This window comes from Mesoplodon densirostris, chromosome 4, assembly GCF_025265405.1.
Source record: "Mesoplodon densirostris isolate mMesDen1 chromosome 4, mMesDen1 primary haplotype, whole genome shotgun sequence".
In the NCBI taxonomy this organism is placed as follows: domain Eukaryota; kingdom Metazoa; phylum Chordata; class Mammalia; order Artiodactyla; family Ziphiidae; genus Mesoplodon; species Mesoplodon densirostris.
In genome coordinates, this window is record NC_082664.1 from 78,083,461 (window position 1) to 78,106,859 (window position 23,399).

The 23,399-nt window shown below is 43.0% G+C and overlaps 1 protein-coding gene across 1 annotated transcript; it reads right to left on the bottom strand.

Annotated features, from left to right (window-relative positions):
- Positions 1-9,825: 9,825 nt before the first annotated feature.
- On the bottom strand, positions 9,826-16,703 carry PNP (purine nucleoside phosphorylase). Its single transcript, XM_060098261.1, has 6 exons — positions 16,569-16,703; positions 14,600-14,769; positions 11,716-11,819; positions 11,340-11,515; positions 11,036-11,226; positions 9,826-10,473 (listed from the first exon to the last, which is right to left on the bottom strand). Exons 1-6 carry the CDS (start codon positions 16,577-16,579, stop codon positions 10,256-10,258), a joined length of 870 nt encoding a protein of 289 aa, XP_059954244.1. The 5' UTR covers positions 16,580-16,703; the 3' UTR covers positions 9,826-10,255.
- Between the last annotated feature and the right edge of the window lie 6,696 nt (positions 16,704-23,399).

Sequence of the window (23,399 nt, forward strand, 5' to 3'; positions counted from 1 at the left end):
AAAGCAAACTGCTCTTCCCTAAGCATCTCATCTCAGTAAATGGCAGCTCCATTCACCTCACCTATTGGGGCAAAAATTTAGGAACAATTCTTGATTCTTCCTTTCTTCTCATACTTTTTCCCAATATATCAGAAATTCTTGTCTGCTCTATCTTCAAAATATCTACAAATTCTGACCTCATCTTACCACCTCCACCAACTTTTAAGCTGGTCTACCACAGCGGTCTCTTATCTGATCACCCTACTTCAATTTTTGCCCCATACCATGGATTTTCTACAAAATAGGCATTTGAGTTGTTTGTTGTTGTTGTGTTGTTTAGGGTAAATCAGTTTTAAAAATCCTTTCATTAGCCTCCTTTCATGCTCAAAATAAAATCCAAACTTCTTACCATGACCTACAACACCTGCCCACATCTCCAACTTTGTCTCCCACCATTGTTTCCATTGTTCACTCTACTCTAATAATATTGGCCTTCTTACTGTTGCTAAATTGCTAAGTTCCCTCAGAATCTTCATGCTAGCTGCTTGAACACTCTTCCCTAGTCAATCCATTGCTCACTCCCTCCTCTACTCAGGTGTCTATTCAAACGCTAGCTCCTCAGGGAGGCCTTTCCAGCACTAACTTATTCGAAATCTCTTGCTTCTTTATTACTTTCTTTCTCTCTCCCTTTTTATTTCCCCTTGGCCACGCTGTGCGGCTTGCAGGATCTTAGTTCCCGACCAGGGATTGTACCTGGGCCCTTGGCAGTGAAAGCATGGAATCCTAAGCACTGGACCACCAGGGAATTCCCTCTTTTGTTTAATAGCCTTAATGAGGTATATTTTACATGTCATAAAATTCACCCATTTCAAGCGTACAATTCGATGATTTTTAGTAACTTTACTCAGTCGTGTGACCACAACCATAAATCAGGTTTGGAACATTTTTACCCCCTGTATAAGATCTCTTATGCCCATTTACATTAATCTCCTTTTCTACTCTGAGCCCCAGGAAACCATTAATCTACTTTCTGTCTCTATAAGTTTGTCTTTTCTGGATATTTCATATAAACAGAATCATAGGATATATGTTCTTTTGTATCTGAATTGTCTTACTCAGCATGTTTTTGAAGCTCATCCATGATGCAGCATGTGTCTGCAGTTTGTTCCTTTTTATTGTTGAAAAGTATTCTATGGTATGGCCATACGTTTTATCTATCCATTCACCAGTTGTTTCCAGTTTCCATTATTAGTAAATATTGCTGTCAACATTTATGTGTTAAGTCTTTGTGTGGATATGTTTTTATTTCTCTTGAGTAGATACCTAGAAGTGGAATTGCTGGGTCACATAGTAGTTTTAACTTTTTGAGAAACTGCCAAATTGTTTATCCAAAGTGGCTACACCATTTAACATTCCCAGCAGTAACATATGAGGGTTCTTGTTTCTCTGTATCCTGCCAACACTTGTTAATGTCTGTCTTATCTATTATAGACATAATAGTGAGTGTGAAATGGTATCTCACTGTAGTTTTAACTTGCCTTTCCTTCCTCTATTACTTTCCATCCCCTTACTTTGATTGTTTTTTCTTAACACTTATTGTTACCTTAGATTTATTTTTTACATTTGTATTTATTTGTCGTCTGACTCCCGAGTTAAATATAAACTCCTTGAAGGCAAGAACATTGTCTTGTTCTTCTCTGTTTCCCCAGTCCCTAGAACATTTGTTAGTAAATGGGTAAACATACCCTCTTCACGTTTATCTTTCTCTCTGCGCAGCAGCCTGGAGAGGTGCACTCAAAAAGTGCCTTGTTCCGGACATTGAAAAGCTTCAAGCTTCCTCAAGTTTTCATGGACAGACAACAGTTTATAAGTTGATAATTTGGGGGGTTAGCATACATATATGTATGTGTATATGCATATGTATGTACACACACACACACATACATACCCCCCGGCATTTCTATATAAGCCTTAATACATCTGATTATCACAAGGACATAGTTCAAAATAATTGCAGAAAAAATGAACAAATATCAATGCAATACAGTGTTGTCAAGTAAATGTTATGGTTATCTGAGTGGCCTTTGTTGAAAAATGTCAGTACTGGGTAAAGGCTGATGACAAGACCTGACACAAACGTCATTTGAATAATCAAACAGGGTTATTTATCCAAAGGGCACAAAATAAAGTCAGCTCAGTCAGAGAGATGAATAAATGTTTCAATTCAGACAGAAGTACAGACATCTTAGAAAACAAACTTATGCTTACCAGGGGGGAAAGAGGCTGGGGAGGGATAAATTAGGAGACTGGGATTGACATATACACACTACTATATATAAAATAGATAACTAATAAGTACCTACTATATAGCACCGGGAACTCTACTCAGTACTCTGTAATGGCCTGTATGGGAAAAGAATCTAAAAAACAGTGGATCTATGTATATGTATAACTGATTCACTTTGCTAGACACCTGAAACTAACACAACATTGTAAATCAACTATACTCCAATAAAAATTTTTTTAAAAAAAGCACAAACATCTTGACTCCAGCACGTTCACCAGAAGGTGTATTATTACTGAAAACTCTAAGTAAGTGAGAGTCATATTAGACTCTATGGAAATATAACAGTATTTCTCAGTCTAGTCTACTTGTACTCCTAAGCAAGTGTGAATATGCCCAGAGCCCCTCCTTGGGTAGAAGCACCTCAAGTTTCTGATTTATACAATATACAATCCTATTGCAGGGTACAGTTTGGTTCTCTAAGGCATCTCCCTCAGACTCTCCAGGCTAGTATATTCTGGTCTGAGAACATTCCTGAATCCAGTATTGTGTAACCTTACCAAGGATCAGTTTTCTAGATCTTTGGGAGTCTTGCTAACAAGCCTTTAGACCAACCGTAGAGCTATCCTGAAGTAACGAGTCAGTATGTAGGAAATATTTTAGAAGCTGCACACCATAAAGAACAGCAGAATGGCAGAACATATCCAAAATTACCCTTACCATAATTCCATATTTGTTTTTTTAAATGGTGTTGGTTTCTATCTGTTTGTGAAGGAGGAGGGTAATTTGGAGCATCCAGGGAAACTTAATGACTTCCTTCTGTCCCTCCAGATTCATGATCTTGCGGGTCTATCAGTGAAACTCCAGAGTGAGAACCTTCCCACCTCCAAAACAAGTATATCAGAAACAACCGCTGTGGGCTTCCCTGGTGGCGCAGTGGTTAAGAATCCAACTGCCAATGCAGGGAACACGGGTTCAAGCCCTGGTCCAGGAAGATCCCACATGCAGTGGAGCAACTAACCCCGTGAGTCACAACTATTGAGTCCACGTGCTGCAACTACTGAAGCCTGCGAGCCTAGAGCCCATGATCCACAGCAAGAGAAGCCACTGCAATGAGAAGCCCGCGCACTGCAATGAAGAGTAGCCCCCACTTGCCGCAACTAGAGAAAGCCTGCACGTAGCAATGAAGATCCAACACAGCCAAACATAAATAAATAAAAAATAAATAAATTTATTTTTAAAAAAAACAACCATTGTGCCAAATATCAACTATATTCCTTGATGGCAATTAAATTATTTTCATACTTCATTTGATGGAGTGGGTAGGATATTAACAATGGTAGTAGCTCTACAGTGTTATTTGGAGGAAACAGTGGCGATTAATACTGTGAACTGGAATTGACCTGGACAGTCTTTGATGGGTAAAAAGAACACTGGATAGATCTAGAACACGTCAGGCTACATATAAAGTCGTACTATATTCCTACCAATCTTTTATTATAAAATTATAGCCAAAGCTCAAGTAGAAACAGCTCAAAATAAAATAGGAAAAGCAAAGACAAAGGCCAATATCAAATAGCTGGCTGACAAGCAAAATGGTATTTTAAAAAATGAATAAAAGAGAGAAGGGAAAGAGGACAAGAAAAAAAGTGATTTGCAAATGAGCTAAAGTAAGCCTCCTAAATGAACAAACTCAGAATGGAAGTGAAAATGAAAACCCGATGGAGAGGTGGAGGAATTCTCTGACCCCAAAACAAGAGAACAAAGGCAGATTAATACCAAACAATTTCAAATCTAATTTAGACCAAAGCTAAAACTCTGGTAAAAAGATTAAAGACAGGAAATTTTCCATTTTTATTAAAATCCAAATTTACAATAACAGAAAAACAAGGCAGATAGCCAGTGTTTATTCAAAAGGCGTCCCTTAGAAACAAAATGTAATTATGAAAAACAGAGGCCTATTTACAAGAAAGAGCAATGCAAATCTAAGCCAGATCAAATTTAGATGCAAGGCACAGCACGGAAGGAACAGTTCCATTCTTCTTCACCTTCTTGTTTTAAAGGGGCAGCCACTCTTTGTATCTATTTGTAATAGTAATCAACTCAGACTGGGAAATAGCTAAAAACAAACAAACAAAAAACAAGAAAACCCCAAGCATACTCTTCCTTTGGTTCTAAAAAATTTGAGGTGACAGACATGTATTCTTGACAGCATGGACCTAATTCATCAAATAAGCACACTAATTAACAGATGTGAAAAGATCTCCAAGATACATTAAGATAAAATAAAATAGCAAGGTGTAGAACAATAAGTATAACATGCTAACTTTTGTGTAAAATAATAGGAGAAAAAATAGAAATATGTATTTTTATTTGTTTATATTTATATAAATCCTGGAAGAATGCACAAGAAGCTAATAAAAGTGATTCCTAGTGGGGTGGGAAAGGAAGGGCAGATGGAGGGGAGAACTGAGATGATTTTCACTGTACACATTTTTTGTGGCTTAATTTTTTATGTGATTATATCACCTATTCAAATTTTAATCTAAAAAAAGAGAAAACTAATTTGACTTAAGTGTATATTTTCATTTCTAAATTGCTTACGCTCTTGTCTTTATGTTTTATTTTATAACAGCATTTTCTTTCAAACACTACAAAAGACCTCAACCAGATTAAAAATTAAATATTTCACACCACTCATTACGGTATTCTACACAGCTAATCTGAGATGAGATTAATACTACCGTCAAAAAAGCCTCCCTGCTTCCTTCTTTTTTTAAAAAAATAATTTATTTGTATATTTTTGGCTGCGTTGGGTCTCAGTTGCTGCGTGCGTTCTTTCTCTAGTTGTGGCGAATGGGGGTTACTCTTCATTGCGGTGCGCGGGCTTCTCCTTGTGGTGGCTTCTCTTGTTGCGGAGCACGGGCTCTAGGCACACAGGCTCAGTAGTTGTGGCACACGGGTTTATTTGCTCCACAGCAAGTGGGATCCTCCTGGACCAGGGATTGAACCCATGTCCTCTGCATTGGCAGGTGGATTTTTTAATAATCTTTTTTTAAAATTTATTTATTTTATTTATTTATTTTTGGCTGCATTGGGTCTTTGTTGCTGCGTGCGGGCTTTCTCTAGTTGTGGCAAGTGGGGGCTACTCTCTCATTGCCGTGCACAGGCTTCTCATTGCAGCGGCTTCTCTTGTTGCAGAGTACAGGCTCTAGGCGCACGGGCTTTGGTAGTTGTAGCATGTGGGCTCAGTAGTTGTGGCTCACGAGCTCTAGAGAGCAGGCTCAGTAGTTGTGGCACACGGGCTTAGGTGCTCTGCGTCATGTGGGGTCTTCCCGGACCAGGGCTCGAACCCGCGTCCCCTGCATTGGCAGGTGGATTCTTAACCATTGCGCCACCGGAGAAGTCGGAAGCCTCCCTGCTTCTGGTTAGGCTTTAGTCCATCAAAATACTACAGTGTGATTTTCCCATCAGTCCTTAGTTAAAAAGCCTTCAATGGCTGGCCATTTGCCTAGAGAATAAGGTTCGTACTCCTTAGCCTGAGATCAGAGCTCTAAACAATATAGCCCCTCTCCACCTTATCTCCAACTGCTTGCATTCATGATTTCTTCATTTTAACCTTTCCAGTCTGTTAAATTAGACATTCCTGAATTGGCCTGCATGTAGTGCTTTCAGCTATATCCTCCTCACCTCCCTTTCTTATAAAGCCTAACTTGAGTCCTACCAATCCTTTACCCACTCCCCATCCTCTGTAGCACGTTATCATTGGCACTTAGCATATACTACTTTTCACACATTATTGTATTCCTCTTTCAAAAACAATTTTTCTAAACAATGACAATATAACACACAAAAAGACTAAAAGTAGGCATAGAGGGTACCACTAATTCAACCTTGTTTTTCCTTTTTTATGCATATATCCTGTCCCCTGTCTAGACTGAAAGCACTTTGTCTTATTACCAATTTATATTATGGTTTTTAAGACAATGTTCTATACAAAATACATGATTAGTAACATTATATTTTTTAATAAATTTACTTATTTATTTTTGGCTGTGTTGGGTCTTTGTTGCTGTGTGCGGGTTTTCTCTAGTTGTGACGAGCGGAGGCTACTTTTCGTTGCGGTGCGCAGGCTTCTCATTGTGGTGGCTTCTCTTGCTGCAGAGCACAGGCTCTAGGTGCATAGGCTTCAGTAACTGTGGCACGTGAACTCAGTAGTTGTGGCTCGGGGGCTCTAGAGCACAGACTCAGTAGTTGCGGCTCATGGGCTTAGTTGCTCTTCAGCATGTGGGATCTTTCTGGACCAGGGCTCGAACCTGTGTCCCCTGAATTAGCAGGCAGATTCTTAACCACTGTGCCACCAGGGAAGTCCTAGTAACATTACTGATGTAGGTAAAGATGACCATGATAGGGTCAGGGAAGAGAACATGACTTGATGAGGTAAGTGTGTTTTGACACATATGATGAGGCTCAAGAAAATGAACCCATTTTTTAGGCATTCTGTAGGCCCCTCTGGAGAGTTTTTTTTTCGAGAACTACCCTTCTGTAGGTGCCCCCGCCAACCCAGACCTATCTCCCTGACTTTGTGTTTTTATTCTTTTGCTCACCTCAATTGATACATTCATTTTGGGCTGAGTTGGATGGCATTTTGAAACTGAAAATACTTGATAAACCAAATGTGGTGTAGCCATACAAGGGAATATTATTTGGTTATAAAAAGGAAGGAAGTACTGATACACGTTACAACTTAGATGAACCTTGAAAACATTATGCTAAGTGAAAGAAACCAGTCACAAAGTCCACATCATTCCATATATGATTCTATTCATATGAAAGTCCAAAATAGTTCACTCTACAGAGCAGAAAGTAGATTAGTGGTTGTTTGGGGCCAGGGAGGGTGGGGTGGGGGTGGGGTGTAGAGTGACAGCTAAAAGGTACAGGTTTCCTTTGGAGGTGATGGAAGTGTTCTAAAATTGACTCTGATGACGACTGATTGTACTTATCTGTGAACATACTAAAAATCTTTGAATTACACACTTTAAATGGGTAAATTTTATTTTATGTGAATTATATCTCAGTAAAGCTGTTTTCTAAAAATATTGAAGACACTGTGTGGTCATGTTTTTCCTCCCCAGCCCATACCCACCTTGAACCTAGAATTCTAGTGAATTTAGAATTAATAATTATTATCTATAATTAAATGACTAGGGACTTCCTTTGTGGTCCAGTGGCTAAGACTCCATGCTCCCAATGCAGGGGGCCCGGTTCGCTACCTGGTCAAGGAACTAGATCCTGCATGCCGTAACTAGAGATCCCGCACATCATAACTAAAGATCCCATGTGCCACAACTAAGACTCGGAGCAGACAAATAAATAAATATTTTTTTAAAATGACTATTACTTACCTGTAGCTACTTTCCTTGTCATAGCTTACTTTGTACTATAAAGAATATATAATTTTGTTTTCTGTCACCATGGGGGTATATTTAATGTCCTAACATGAATATAGTAATATATACTTGTATAAAGTAGGTGAGTCCTAATTTTTGTGCTTAGATCTAAGGAATTAGACTCTTGAATTAGGACATCAAATGCATAATCTTCTTCATTAATCTAGTATTCTATAATGAAATACATGACACCTTCTAAATCTAAAAAGCTAGAAATGCCCTTAAATATTCCACTCAAGTCTCTCTAGGACATATTTTTCAGACGACACCATTCTGATTCCTGATCCATCTCACCAAGAAGCAGATCCAGGGTAAGAAAGCCAAGCACCAAATGCAGACCTCCTCTAACCCCCAAGTACCCATCTGCTATGTCTCCATGTCTTCTGTTCTAGTCAAACCTGTTGTGAAAATGACCCACAAACATTGTGAGTGCTTCGGCTCACCCTGATGTGAAATCCTTCCTCCCTTTCATCCTTGAAGACTAAGCTCAAAGTTAAACAACTTTTCTCTCAATAACCAATGTCAAAGTCCAGGGTATACTTATAATCAGTTCATCCTTTGGGCTCGCATAACATGTGACTTGTACCTATTTTATACTGCCTTATATGAACAGTTAATAGCTTTACAAATGTGTATCTGTTAAGACTGTAGGGCCCTTGAGAGGAAAAGACCATTTTTATGTTCTCAATTTAACATTGTATTAGGCTAAGAGTGTTATACAGAAATATTCAATAACTTGATTAAAAAGAAATGTAACTGTGAATCACTATATTATACATCTATAACATAGAATATTGTGCATCAACTATATTTCAATTAAAAAAAGTCTATAAGCATCTCATCAGATGAACAAATTACTGTTGTGTGTGTGTATCTAAAGGGTGCACGGTCCTTCCCTCTACACCAGCTCTCTCAGAGACAAATGACAGATGCTAGCAGATTGCCAGGTAGAGTTTTAGAGGTGGATGAAGGTACACAGAACGGATGAAAAGAAGAGTAGTTACAGGGCCACTTCAGGATACTTTTTCTTTGTGCTGGGCTCAGCTAGGTAGGTCAGGTAGCAAACAAAGGATGATTTGAAAGTTTTCGAAAGCTTTCCTGCCAAAATGTGGGCCTCTCACTGTTGTGGCCTCTCCCGCTCTGGACGTGCAGGCTCAGCGACCATGGCTCAAGGGCCCAGCCGCTCCGCGGCACGTGGGACCTTCCCGGACTGGGACACGAACCCCTGTCCCCTACATCGGCAGGCAGACTCTCAACCACTGCGCCACCAGGGAAGCCCACCTCTTCCATGCTATACTACTACTAACTGAAATGTTACCACTATTGTAGAGTCATCCAGCTCTACCCACTGTCAAAAGGCAAACAGGCCTGAGGGGGTGGGGATAGTATGATTTTCAAACGTGCCAGCCAGCTGAATGCAAGTTGATAAGCTCCAACAGTGCAATAAGCCAACAAAAGGTAATGCCTAGGCTCCTGTCACAGGGAGGTTCTGACCAAGAATGGTGAAAAGGAAAAGCCAGGAAGAAAGCAGTAGGAGGCAAGGAAGTGCTCCAAGAGAAGAGGCCAGAGTATGAGTCAACTTTACAGGGGCTGGCAGGACGCTAATCAGCAGTGGAGCTGCTGGCAGCAGAGAAAGGGGTATTTGCCACTGCACTGTCGGAATGGAGTGACAGAATGTATGGCTGTCACGAACTATGGCAGAGGTTACCAGCGGCGGTGGGGGGGGGCGGGGAACCGAAGGAAACCAACAAGAAATACAATTAGGGCTTACCAAGGATGTGGTAACTATGGAACATAAGCCGAGCTCAGTGAACGAATTCACATGTTCATGAGAGCTGACAGAGAGAGAAACAACCAGAAAGCAAAGGGAGAGAGGCAAGTCTGATCTGAGGGAAGTGGCCATCATGTACAGTCCTTCCTTATCTTCTAACACTGTCTTTCACCTCTTTGCCTTTCCTCCATCCTTTCCTGCATTCACATACCATCTACCTCAATTCTTAGCTGTCTGATAGGCAGAGAGTCAAACCACAAGACATGTGGTCTCATGATTGGTTTCATGCCAGTCTTGGCCTGTGCCCCACCCTTATCCCAAATTACACAAAAATAAAGAAATTATTTCATCTTTCTCTTTATTCTCAAAATATGATAGTATAAAACTCCAAAAGGAAGAGGCTGTTCCTTGTGTGGTCTCCAGTGCTTTGAGGAGCAGGGCTGAGCCCCCAGGAATGTAAGAGGATCATCTCAAAAAGCTAGCAGTAGCTACTAGGCTGAGTTTGACAGCCCCAAGTCAAATCCTGGGCAAATCCTTGGATGTGTGGTAGGGCTTGGGCTCTTGAAGAGGAATAGGGGTGGAAATCATTTTGTGATGACAACTGAGCACAAGAGCACTCTGTATCAGAAAGGTCTGGAGGGAGAAGCAGGGCAGGTGACACTCCTTTCTGCCACTACCTAAGAGCAGAGGCACGTGACTCCAGCAAGAGGCCAAAGTAGGTAGCAGCTCCTTGGATCCCAGAAGGGAGATGCCAGACCACTCCAGGGCTGGTTAACTGGCATTGTCAGGCAGTGGAATGCTAGCCATAAGAATGGAGACAAATTGCTCCAATTTCTGCCCAGCTTGCTTCCCGGCCTCTAGTACTTCCTTGTGATTGGCCTTCTCCTGGCTTTCATAATCCAAGATGACCTTGTTAGTGATGAGGGAGAAGCCAAAGACTCGAAGTCCACAGTGCCTTGCAACTATAACTTCTGGTACTGTGCTCATGCCTGATGTGGACAAAGAGGGAAACCAACTGTCAGGATCCGCAAATGACTCTTTTCCTCACCCTTTAGCCTCACCTCCATTAATCACCTCGTTGACAAGTTAGCATCAAGAAAACATCCAAAGAAGCAGCTAAATTAGTGTCAAGCTTAGGCTGCTCTGTATTGTCTAAAAGAGTCGGGCCTCAGAGGGCCTTGTACGTCTCTTATAAATAGAAATTGCTATCTGTTTGTGGTCATTCTAAAGTCAGTTCTAATGATGCAATTCTATCTTCCAGCCAAAGGGTACACAAGGTGGCTATAATGATATTTGTTAAAATAATCAGAAACAGTCATCAAATTATGGACCGGTCATTAGCATTATGGTGGTTAGAGCCCTTGGTGGTGGGTGGTGAGTTGATGCTACAATGCAAACCTCCCACCACCTTTCAAGTCAGTTTAATTCAATCTTCCCTTAAGTCAGGCCCTCTTTCAGTTTATCATCTAGGTCTACAATCTTATTCTCTTTTCCATCTTATTTTACTAGAACCCTCCCTCTTCAAGCCTCCAGCCAAGTTCCCCTCCTCACCAACAGCATCTGCCCCCAGCTTCTGCAGCAGACGACACTCTGCCACAGTCTCAAAGCTGGGGCCTGCCACCATCACATAGGTTCCTTCCTGTAACTCTCTCTGCTCTCCCATTTGTTTCCAGGTACTGTGAGCCTTCTGTCTCATATCCCGGTCGTAGGCATCAGACATGGCAGGAAAACGAACTCCAAACCTAGGGCACAGGTTGGATTATCTCAGATGAATGAAATAGAGTAAGCTCTCTCCCAACTCCCAGACAAGTCCTTAGAGCCTACCCATCTATACAAAAAGGAGCAGGATAGCTACCTTTCATCATTGGGCCCTCTGAGAGGGTTCTCACCGCAGAAACCAGGTAGATTGATGTGATCGCGGATCAGCATGATATCTCCAACCTCAAACTTGGGGTTCAGCCCTCCGGCTGCATTGGTGACCACTAGGGTGTCCACACCCAGAAGCTGGAAAACCCTCACTGGGAATGTCACCTTAGAAGCAAAAGATAAAAGATCAGAGAGTGTTCTTTAAAATGTCACCAACCCACCCATGCAGATAAACATGATATACAGCGTAAAAGACAAGAAAGAAGGGGACCAAAAATCTACCTTGCCTGGGTAGTTAGGTAATAAAATAGGAGAGCTCTCTCCCCCTTCGTCCAGACCCAATCGGGTTTGTGTCCCTGATTTACCTTCCAGAGCGGGTAGCCTTCATACATGTGGAACCTGCCCTGCATCATCACACAGCCTCTGCCATTCAAGATCCCAAACACCAGTCGACCAGCATGACCTGGCACTGTATACAAAAAAGAAAGGGAAATGCATGGATAGATGCTTTCATACAACACATATCCACTGAGTACCTACTCTGAGCCAACTCACTGTGCTCAACAGGTGAGGGTATAATTAATCAAAAGAAAACGTTATCATCTCCACTCTCAGAAAGTTTAAGTCTGGTGGGGGTGACAGAAATTAATCATAAACTTAGATACAAGTACATCCTGAGATTAGAGCTATGGGGGTGAGGATGTTCAATGTGAACACACATCAGTTTCTTTTTAAAGAAATTTCAAAAGAATGAGAAAGTCATACTGCAAGAGAATAAAAGAATAAAAAATAGAATAAGTGAGTAATAATGAATGCAGTGTGTGTCGTAATTATAGACCTCTTTTCCAAAATTTCCAAAATTCTCAAAATCTGCACCTTTATTACCCTAACTAAATTATATGCTTCCTCGCTCCTGAGAGGGAGCTCATGGTATATTCTAGCTTCCTAAGGAGGCTAGGAACAAGGAAAGGGGCTGAGGTTGGACCCATACCAGTCTCCTTTGTGAGCCACAAAACAGTCCTTTGGGAATACGTGCCCTGAATGGGGCCTGCAGGGGCATGGGAGTGCAAAAATAACTCTCCACACAGACATAGTAACCATTATTACCATTTCTCTCATCTAACATTTCTCCTTTAATGGACATGGCTAACCTATCCCTTAGAGAATGGATGGTCTGGGAGAGGGACCAAAACAAAACAAACAGGGAGAGTTGAGGGATACTCAGAGATTGAGGACCTTATTAAAAAATTACAGGGCTTCCCTGGTGGCGCAGTAGTTAAGAATCCGCCTGCCAATGCAGGGGACATGGGTTTGAGCCCTGGTCCGGGAAGATCCCACATGCCACGGGGCAGCTAAACCCGTGCGCCACAGCTACTGAGCCTGCGCTCTAGAGACCGCGGGCCACAACTATTGAGCCCGCGTGCCACAACTACTAAAGCCTGCGCGCCACAACTACTGAAGCCCCCGCGCCTAGAGCCCGTGCTCCGCAACAAGAGAAGCCATCGCAATGAGAAGCCGGCACACCGCGACGAAGCCCGCGCGCAGCAACAAAGACCTGACACAGCCAATAAATAAATAAGTAAAATAAATTTATTTTTTAAAAAAAGTTACCAGTAGTAGAGCAGAGGTGACACAGTTAGGGAAACCCAAATAAAGTATAAAAAGTAAATTGATAGGGTTTCCCTGGTGGTGCAGTTGTTGAGAGTCCGCCTGCCGATACAGGGGACACGGGTTTGTGCCCCGGTCCGAGAAGTTCCCACATGCCGCGGAGCGGCTGGGCCTGTGAGCCATGGCCGCTGAGCCTGCGCATCCGGAGCCTGTGCTCCGCAACGGGAGGCCACAACAGTGAGAGGCCCGCGTACCGCAAAAAAAAAAAAAAAAAAAAAAAAAAAAGTAAACTGATAAAGTTTAAAAAAATTAATCCACTTACTTAGTGCAGTGCCCTTCTCACTGCGGGTAGGAGTGGCAGGTGGAGCCAGTCACTGCTATCTCTCTTAGAAAACTTTGCACTCCCTTCTCTCACTTTTTAATATTTCCTTCTCCAACCCCATCTCCACCTCCCTGTTCTGGTCTCCCAGTCTTGCTCCAAAGGGCATGAAAAATATCTGTTAAAACTCTTAACTCTCCAGGGAAAAGAGGAAGGAAAGTAGAATCTGAAAAATTAATAAATAAACCAACAGAAGTTAGTTATCTGAGAAATTAATAAGTAAACCAAATAAACTACTCTTGTCCTTTACTTGGCCCTATTTCACCTGGCCCTTCTCTAAGCCTCATCCTCAGCATGTGGAACTTCCCTGACCAGGGACTGAACCCACGCCCTTGCAGTGGAAGTGTGGAGTCTTAGCCACTGGACCACCACAGAAGCCCAGCCTTAGAGCTTTTGGCTATTAGGATGCTGGATACACTATCCTCAGAACTCCACTGTGCATAGGGGGCCCTTTCCCCCTCCAAAAGGGTCAGTGTGAATCAAGTCTTGTGTATTCATGTATCACCTGGGTATTTTTTTTTTTTTTTTTTTTTTTTTTTTAGCGGTACGCGGGCCTCTCACTGTTGTGGCCTCTCCCATTGCGGAGCACAGGCTCCGGACGCACAGGCTCAGCGGTCATGGCTCACAGGCCCAGCCGCTCCGCGGCATGTGGGATCCTCCCAGACCGGGGCACGAACCCATGTCTCCTGCATCGGCAGGCGGACTCTCAACCACTGCGCCACCAGGGAAGCCCTCACCTGGGTATTTGTCTGCAAGAACATGGCAGTCTGTGTGTTCATTTGTTGCTGTGCACCAGTGTGTGCCTTACCCTAGGACTGGAGTTAGAGCTGGGGAGATTGGGAATGGCAGGAACACATGGGACAGGGAAGGCCTGACTTTGTCTGGGAGCTTACAGGCACTGCTCTTTCCACTTAGGCTACAGACTGAAAGAAATGAGAGGGGTGTGTGAGGATGTGGTGACCATCGTGTGTGTGGGGAAAGAGTGTGCAGGGGAAACATTGTAGAGCTTTAAGGAGCTGAGTCATTAAAGCACAGGAAATATGTCATCATACAGTACCACTGACATAAACATGCCCTACTAAAACATTTCTACTGGGGGAATTTCCTTCTAAAGTCATTCTGATTCTTGGTGGGTTTTTCCCTCTGTTACAACAGTTGTCTCTAGTCAAATGCTATAGAGGATAGCCAGGGTGTAGAAGCATTGCCCTCCCATCAGAATTCCATCAATATCCCTCAGTCCTATCCCTCCCCCTTGCCAGCACCTGTACTTTGGGGAAAGTTCGGTATTTCACTGTAGTCAAAGATCTGGGCCTGAGTTAATCTGTCACTCAGACCTCCTAACCCAGAACCACAGATCACCGCCACTTGAGGTCGGTGTTTGGTGTGAGACAAAAGCCATTTTGCAGTGTTCTGATAATCTTCATACTTGAATCTAGGAAAAAAAGGAAAACCAAGGTGAGTTTCACTTCCATCCCAAGGGTATCATAAACTAATGACCTTCAGTGTAGAAAGGCTGACTGAGGTACCAAGGTGACAGGGGACAGAGAAGTTGGCCAAGGAGCTAGACAAGCTACTGCACAAAAAAGCAAACCCAGGCCACAATTTTGGTTGTCAACAGCTGGAGCAGAACTGACTGCATAAGTTCCTCAGCAGCTGCTTGTGAAAAATAGACTCTGGAGCCCACCCCTACAGAATGGGGAGAGGCCCCAGAATCTCTATTTCTTACAAAAGTGCCTCAGGTAATTCTGATTAAAAAACCAGGTTTCAGAATTCTGGTCTTGAGGAAGCAGAACTCAACAGGGATTCTAGTCCCAATTTTGTCTTTTTTAGGCAAGTAACTTGTGTTTCAAATTCTTTCCTCTAATGTAAAGCAAGGGAATGTAATGGGCCTCACCTATCTTATCGGCTCAGGTTGAAAATGAATTAAAAATTTACTAACAAGCTCCACTCCATAAATCATGGTTCAGGTCCACAGCACTTGAACCTCTTTTACAACTTTCCCCCCTGCCCGTTTTTCCTCCCTGCCTGCTCCAATCTTTCCTTCTCTTCATCAAGGTCCAAGGTCCTTTGCCCTTCAGAGACCTAAAGGCATACACTTACGCAGAACCCAGACATCCCCAAGAATCAACTGGGAATTTTTCTCACAATTCCAGTCCAATTCTCTCATACCTATCTGGAAAAAACAAGGAGAAGGGATGGGGCAGGGGAGGAAACGACGACTGAGGTGTGACAGAGCTGAACACAACTAACCAAGCCTCCAGAGGAAACCTCTTTCTTCAAAAGTGCTGCCTTTACAATACACCGGGCTACCCTCAGGGAAGTAGCAGGGTATGGGACTGGGTCGGGGCAATAGAACCGGGGTCATAGAATGATGAAGAGAGAAGCAGTGAGATGGTAAAAGTTAATCAAATAGCATCCCCAAGGGGTGCCAAGGAAATGAAATATGTGTGAAGCCCTGGCCACCCAGCACATCTAGCCACAGATTACAGGACTTCCTCATTGGCCAGCAGTCTCCCAAGAATGCGCTGAATCCCTGGGCACCCAAAAGCCACTTTGATCCCTACTGCTGGGGCTTGGGCTGGGATTTCAAGGACCAAAGCCGAAATAAGGGTTTTCAAAGGTGAAGTGGGGGGAGTAGGCAGGATCTGTTGCTCAGTTCAGTGAATAAGAACTTCCTTCCCTCCTTGGAAACAACATCCCCAACTTAATTGAACCTCCACCCTGGAGGAAAGAGAGGCGTTGTCGAGGGACGTGAGCAATCTCTCCTCTGAAGGAGGAACTCTAGATATGGGCTCCAAAAGTACCTCGCGGCTTTGCCTAGACTCTAGAATGGGAATCTGTGACGAGCACGTGGGTTGAAAAGACCTCTTCTCTGTATGTGGGTGGGGGAGTACGCTCCCTCTACACTCACATCGCAACGCGTGCGTGCACACACACACACCGGCTTCTTTTGCGAGTAGTCTACAGTCTACTAACCTGTCCCCTTCCTGCTCTGGTGGCGCCACCCCTGCTCGATTCCCGCGCGCGCCCCTGCCAGCGCTGGCCTCCCCACTGCTCTGCCGCCTTGCCCCTGATACTGGGCTCGGAGCCAGGCCTCTCTGCATCCCCGGGGCACTCGTTCCTTCTCCTGGCCTCCTCGGGGCCCAAAGTGCTGGGTTTCCAGTTCTCGGTGACAGCCATTTCCCCTCCCCAGGGGCCTACGGGGTTCCCTGGGCCTGGTGCCCGCCTCACCCGTCGTCCATGGTCCCGCCGACGCCCTCTCGATCAGTTTGCCCTTCTCCGCTCAGACCTACTCCACTGAGCGGAGCTACCGCCCGTCACCGGGTACGATCCACACAGCGCATTGTTTGCACCGCGCTGGCTTATATCCCCAGCTCAGGAGTCCCAGCCAATGGCAGGCGAGTACGCGGCTGGCCCCGTCTCCATGGTGACACGCCCGACTCAATCGCCGAAGGCTAGGGTGTAAACCTAATCTGCGGTCTTCCCAGCTGCAGTACCTTTCTCTATACTCACCCTACCCACCGCGGGGGAGGGGTAGGAGCATCCAGCATTTCGCCTCTGCACCCATTTCTAACTGCAGGTCCGGAGTTTCCGGCACGGAATCCTATGAGGGAAGAGGGTAGAAGTCGGGAGGAGAGCCCCCGAACCATCTACCTGCAACCCCATTCCTGGTTGTGTCTACAGCAAATCATGAGAGATTTGAAAAGAGAAAAATTTAAACCTTACGTGGTGCAAACCCAGAATAAAATTAAGTGAGCCTGTGTCTGAGTTGCTTCCTGGGCAAAGGAAAAAGGGTCGACTCTAGCAATAATGCTGCTCTGGAGGTTACAGGATATGGGAGAACATATAAGGGGTCTAAATCCAGGCCCAGATGAGGAGAAGACAAATTTCTGCGGGTAAGAATCCCAGGATCCTCGCAGGAGGATGCAGCAAATCCCCTTCTCCAGGTGTTTCCAAATTCCCTATAGATATTAAGCTTTGGGATTTGGGAATGAGAAATAGGAATTTCCAGGAATTTCCCCAGTATTCCCCAAATTATAAGTTATTCATAGAATACTTACTTCCATACATTCTTTACTCATTATTATGGATATCTAAAAAAATTTGTTATATAAATAAGAAACAGTAGTACTTACAAAGAATTGTAACCTATAATAAAGTTTTATTGGAAAACACACACACACACAATTCCTGGATCCTTGACACAGACAAAGGATGGGGATAGGGTGGGGATGGGATGGGGAAATGCAGACAGACCCTTGATTTACATGATACTTGATCCAAGGAATTCAGATAATTACAGAAGGATTCTTCCCCAAAATGAAAATTCCTGTAACAGAACTACGCAGCATAATGTCTTTGTAAGAATTTAGCTATTTTCTGCCTCCACTTTTACAATTTTAACCAAATTCACATCAAATCACAAATTGTCCTTGCTTAGCTATTGGAATCCTCCACCTATTTCCACCCTCCTGAGCTCTAACCTTTCCTGCTTGCTGTGTTAGCCAACACCATGGCCCAAACCACTGTTTCCCAGCTCCGTTTCTATCTCATTCATGTAACAAATACTTACTGAGCATCAACTATGTACCAGAACTGTTCTAGTGTTAGGGACACAAGAGTAGTGACAATATATGTAAACACAAAAATAACATATATAAAGAACTGAGCACAGTGCCAAATGAACGGTTTATTCTACTGTTATTGTTGGATTATTATTATTCTCCTTATTCATCCAGTAATTTTAGCAAAGGTAACAATAGGGTGATCTAAAGGTAAAGTTTCACCTTAGTAATGTGACTCTGTACAATTGAGACACTGAAAGCATGATGGGTAAGTTCCGTCATAAGTAAAAATCAGCCCAAGGGTAATATCTATCAATATTTGATTGCTGAAAGTTTCTTTTTAAACACCTCAAATCCAATCCAGTTTACACAAAAACAAGAGTAGTACTTAATTATATCTAAGAAAGCACAAACTTAATCAATTAATTAATTTTTTTTTTTTTTTTTGGCCTTGCGGGGAGGCTTGTGGGATCCTAGTTCCCTGACCCTCGGCAGTGAAACCACTAAGTGCTAACCACTGGACCACCAGGAAATTCCCTTAATTAATTTTAATGGACTCTGTCTAAAGTAAGGGTAGATGATCTTCAATATATCTACAAAAGGAAAACTGAGGGACAAGACTCAATCTCCTGTAGTGTTTCTCCTATGTCATGTAGGGAGGAACCTACAGAATAAATCAACATTCTGGGTACCAAAGAAATGTACTGCTATATGACAGGCAAGGACAGTTTACCAGATTGCACCTTGGCCAGGGTCACATAACCTTCAGAACCACACAATATACTTTATTCTGAATTCAAGTTCAGCAACCAAGCTTCTGAACAATCATTTGGAACCCCAATCTTTATAATCTCGGATTCACCAATGGCCCTGTGAGTTACCCTATGAGGTCTAGCAGGCCTCCTCAGGACACATCTTAGTGGTCTATCCAACAGAAGGGCCCAGGTTCCAGATTGCATCAAGCCCTTGGGTCCCATCCTACCTCTAATCTTGGTTTGTTTGCATCTCTCATTGCTTTCCTTACAGGATTTTTACCTTTAAAGGGTACAGATTTAGGCGTTCTGTGTGTGTCTGTATATGGGTGTGTGTGTGTGTATCTGGGGCACTGTGAACACTGGCATACAGCAAATACTTAATGATCATATATATGAAATGTCTATTAAATGTCTATTATTTCTCTTCAGGCCATCTCAAGCCAAGTATCCATAGTCCATTTTGATCTGTTTGCAATACCCCAGTCCAGAGGTTCCCAGTTTCTTAGTTTATAGGGCACTTAGGAACTCAGAAATTTTTTCACAGCACCCCTAGGGCAAAAGAAATACCTAAGAGTTTTGCTTTTTAGGTAGCTGGTGCCTAACAACTTAGTAACCATTTGAAAAAAATAATACAGACAAGTTGAAAGAAAAATTATTTTTTGTTTTTTTCTTAAATAAACACAGTTACTAATGGAATGTGTGTGCCTGTTGGGCACTGCCCAACTTCTCAAACCTTGGAGTCCAGCACTACTACCCTCATTTCCTGTTCCGGGCTGATTTCCACACAGTACTTACTTTTTTATCAGACGACCTCCTAAAAGCCAGCTTTGCAAAGATATTTTCTCATCAAAGGAATGTAGCAAGTCTTTTTTTTATTTTTTATAAATTTATTTATTTATTTTTGGCAGCGTTGGGTCTTCGTTGCTGCGCGTGGGCTTTCTCTAGTTGCAGTGAGCTGGGGCTACTCTTCCTTGAGGTGCGTGGGCTTCTCATTGCGGTGGCTTCTCTCGTTGTGGAGCACAGGCTCTAGGCGCTCGGGCTTCAGTGGTTGTGGCACGTGGGCTCAGTAGTTGTAGCTCGGGGGCTCTAGAGCGCAGGCTCAGTAGTTGTGGCGCACAGGTTTAGCTGCTCCGCAGCATGTGGGGTCTTCCCAGAGCAGGGCTCCAACCCGTGTCCTCTGCGCCACCAGGGAAGTCCCAATGTAGCACAACCTAATGTTCAAACTGTGAACTACCTTGAGCTAGCAGTTCGCATAGTATACAAGAGATGTCAAATATTGCTGTGTTTCCCTTAAAAAAGTTTAAATATCCCACGGTACTCCTGTGAATTTGCCCATTGGCACAGAGTTTGGGAACTATGGTCCCAGGTACTCCTTGCCACCTCATTCCTGAATCTGTATAGTGTAAATGAGTGGACTATAATCAAACTACCTGTGAATGAATTCCATCTCCACCCCTTACCTACCAGCTGTGTGATCCAAAGCAAGTAAAAAAAAATAATAATAATAATCTCGGGCTTCCCTGGTGGTGCAGTGGTTGAGAGTCCGCCTGCCGATGCAGGGGACACGGGTTCGTGCCCCGGTCCAGGAAGATCCCACATGCCGCGGAGCGGCTGGGCCCGTGAGCCATGGCAGCTGAGCCTACGCGTCCAGAGCACAGGCTCCGCAACGGGAGAGGCCACAACAGTGAGAGGCCCGCGTACCGCAAAAAAAAAAAAAAAAAAAATCTCATAATTCCTCAGTTTTCTCATCTGTAAGATGGTGATAATAATAGTACTTACTCTTGCAAGTAAGTTGCAAGGATTATATAAAATGCCAGTTAAATGTTTAGATAAGTTCCTGGAATTATAGTAAGTACACAGTAAATATTGACTATTATTACTTTTCCCCTTTGTCTCTTTTTGTTTTTGATTTCTCTAGACCCAACTAACCATGAATTGGATCAGAAAAAAAACTAGAGGTACGCCCAGCCCATCAACAGCAACTTTAATCCTGCATTGTTTAAAACAGAAGCCACTAGCCAAATATGGCTATTTCAATTTAATAAAATTAAAAGATAAAATAAAAATTCAGTTCTTAGTTATACTAACCACATTTAAACTGCTCAAAAGCTACATGTGGCTAGTGGCTACTACATTGCAAAGCGTAGAAACATTTCAATCATTACAGAAAGTATAGTGCACAATACTATTCTTACCTTTTCTAGTCACTGCTCCCCAGTCTCCACATTTTACAAAGCTGGAACTATGTTTTATTCTGTACTTGTAGGGTTCCTGTAGTCAGGAACCAAACAATTATCAACTTTAGGGTGATTATAGCTCATTACTGCCTTATTACCCTTTTTCTATCTTCTTCTCACCCCTCTTTGAAGTTCTGAGGCACTCGCATGTCCAGGCACACATGCAGTAACACACTCATCTTCCATGCTCAATACCAAGGAAACTGAAGAATGGAAGTGGCAGTTTCCAAGTCACTAAGTATTGGCTTATGGAGTGGGAAGATATCTCGAGATAGTGACTCCCAATGGCAACTTTTATAGAAGGAGGCTCAGCCTCTCAGGATTTTTTAGGCAGTAAATCTATTTTATTCCTGCCCTCTCAACTGAAATTTCTCACTCTCTCTAGACCACAAGATAGTTGTTCTCCTATTTAAATACCTACGCCACCATCACCAAGAATCTTTGACCTTCCATTTTCTCCAATTCCTGAAACTAAAATGTTATTTTAGTTTAGTTCCTCCTGCCCACCCACCACCCACCCCCGTAAAAGGATCACTTTCATTTCTCATCTCTGTGTGAGATCCCTATTTGTGCCTCATTCAGTGCAGGAACAGAGTGAAGATAAACAGACTGACCTAACAGATCAATCCCCAGATAGAGAAGCTGACTACACCCTAAAGGAAGGGGCAAAGCACTGGGGCATGGAAAGGACATAAAACAGAAGGGAACAAAGGTGCAGAGTGATAAAGAGAAATAATCCCTTAAAACTAGACCACACCCTACCCCACTCCATCCAACCGCCCATACTACACCTCATCTTGGTTAATTCACTCTGCACATTACCAAAAACATTCTTTGCCCTGGAAATGGAGTAAGGGACTGTGTTGGTTTCACACGGGTGGCAAACTACCACTTCAGGAAAGGGTAAAGAAGAAATAGGGTATGTGGAAAGAGAAATCAAATTGGGACCCTGGGTGGCAGAAGCCCAGCAGATGTCTCCAGCCCCATTCTCTGCCATCTACACAGTGTGATAGTTACCACTTGGTTGGAAGCCTGAAGAAGAAAACCTTCCAAATCTTTGCAGTGTCTTTCTTTATATCCTCCTGTTATGGACTCTTAGGGACTATCTCAAAACTCATATGTTGAAGCCCTAATCCCTTAACCCCAAAGTGACTATGTTTGGAGATAGGGCCTTTAAAGAGACAATTAGGTTAAATGAGGTCACAAGGGGCTCTAATTCCTTATAAGAAGAGGAAGAGACAGCAGGGATGTGTGCTCAGAGGGAAAAGGACCTGTGAGGACACAGTGGAGAAGGTGGCTATCTGAAAACCAAGGACAGAGGCCTGCTGACACCTTGATCTTGGGCTTCAAGGCTCCAGAACTGTGAGAAAATAAATTTCTATTGTTTAAGCCACCCAGTCTGTGATATTTTATTATGGCAGTCCTAGCAAACAAATACACCTCTATAGCCTGATTTTTCTCAGTCTATGTGAGAAACCCCCATCCCATAAGTAAGATACCTGGTACCAGGGGTAACATTGAAATTATTTACCTGTATAGTACAGGAGCCAACCAATCAGAACAAATGCCAGCCATAAAGTGATACCAGCCACACTGGAGTGTCCCAGCTGAATATCCACCCTGCCTGGGACTACAGCTGACAGTATTGCTCAGTATGCAAACTTCCCTCAAGATAGGGTTTAAGGTAATTAATTAATTAATTAATTAATCATTTATCAAGCAACTTCTATGTGCCAGGTATTGAGCATCAAAAGGCCTCCATCCCAGATACCATGCATTCTGCCACCTCAGTACTTCTGCCCTTTTCGATATGCCTAGTAGATGATGTGAGTGGAAAAGCATTAAATCATAAGTCAAAGACTTCCCTGGGGGTGCAGTGGTTGACTCCACACTCCCAATGCAGGGAGCACAGGTTCAATCCCTGGTTGGGGAACTAAGATCCCACATGCTGCACAATGCGGCCAAAAAAAAAAAAAAGAACCATAAGTCAGAAGACCTCGACTTTTCTGGACTTTTTTGTTTTTTGTTTTTTTTTTTTTGGTTATTACTTGGTGCAGTGAGGGGAAAGCACAAGCTATGAAAAACTGAGGTGTTGTCAGTAAGAGGGTGCTAGAAAGAACTTATTATAGAAATGGGCTTGTGTTAAGAGATTTTGAAAGGGTTTAAGGAAATGGGATTTTGCTCTGGATTGAATGCTGTCAGGAAGTAGAGTAATTCTATGATTGGGTATCTAATACATTTTGTCTAGAAGGAGAGAAGACCAGATAGAGGCTAAGCTCTAATATGTAAAGAAGTAGCAGTCATATTCATATTAGCTGAGGGAGGAGGATATTGGGGATTTTTGTAGCTTGGAGTATGCTCATGTTTTGTTTTTATTGTTTTTTTAAAATTAAAAAAAATTATTTTGTTTTTGGCTGCCTTGGGTCTTCGTTGTTGCGCGCAGGCTTTCTCTAGTCGCGGCGAGCAGAGGCTACTTTTTGTTGTGGTGTGGAGGCTTCTCACTGC

What these genes read in the sequence shown, in the direction of transcription:
- PNP (XM_060098261.1), bottom strand. An exon ending in AAGGCTACCCGCTCTGGAAG is followed by an intron (nt 11,516 to 11,715) that starts GTAAATCAGGGA and finishes TTTGCTTCTAAG; the next exon opens with GTGACATTCCCAGTGAGGGT. An exon ending in GCTGGGGGCAGATGCTGTTG is followed by an intron (nt 10,474 to 11,035) that starts GTGAGGAGGGGA and finishes TGTCCACATCAG; the next exon opens with GCATGAGCACAGTACCAGAA.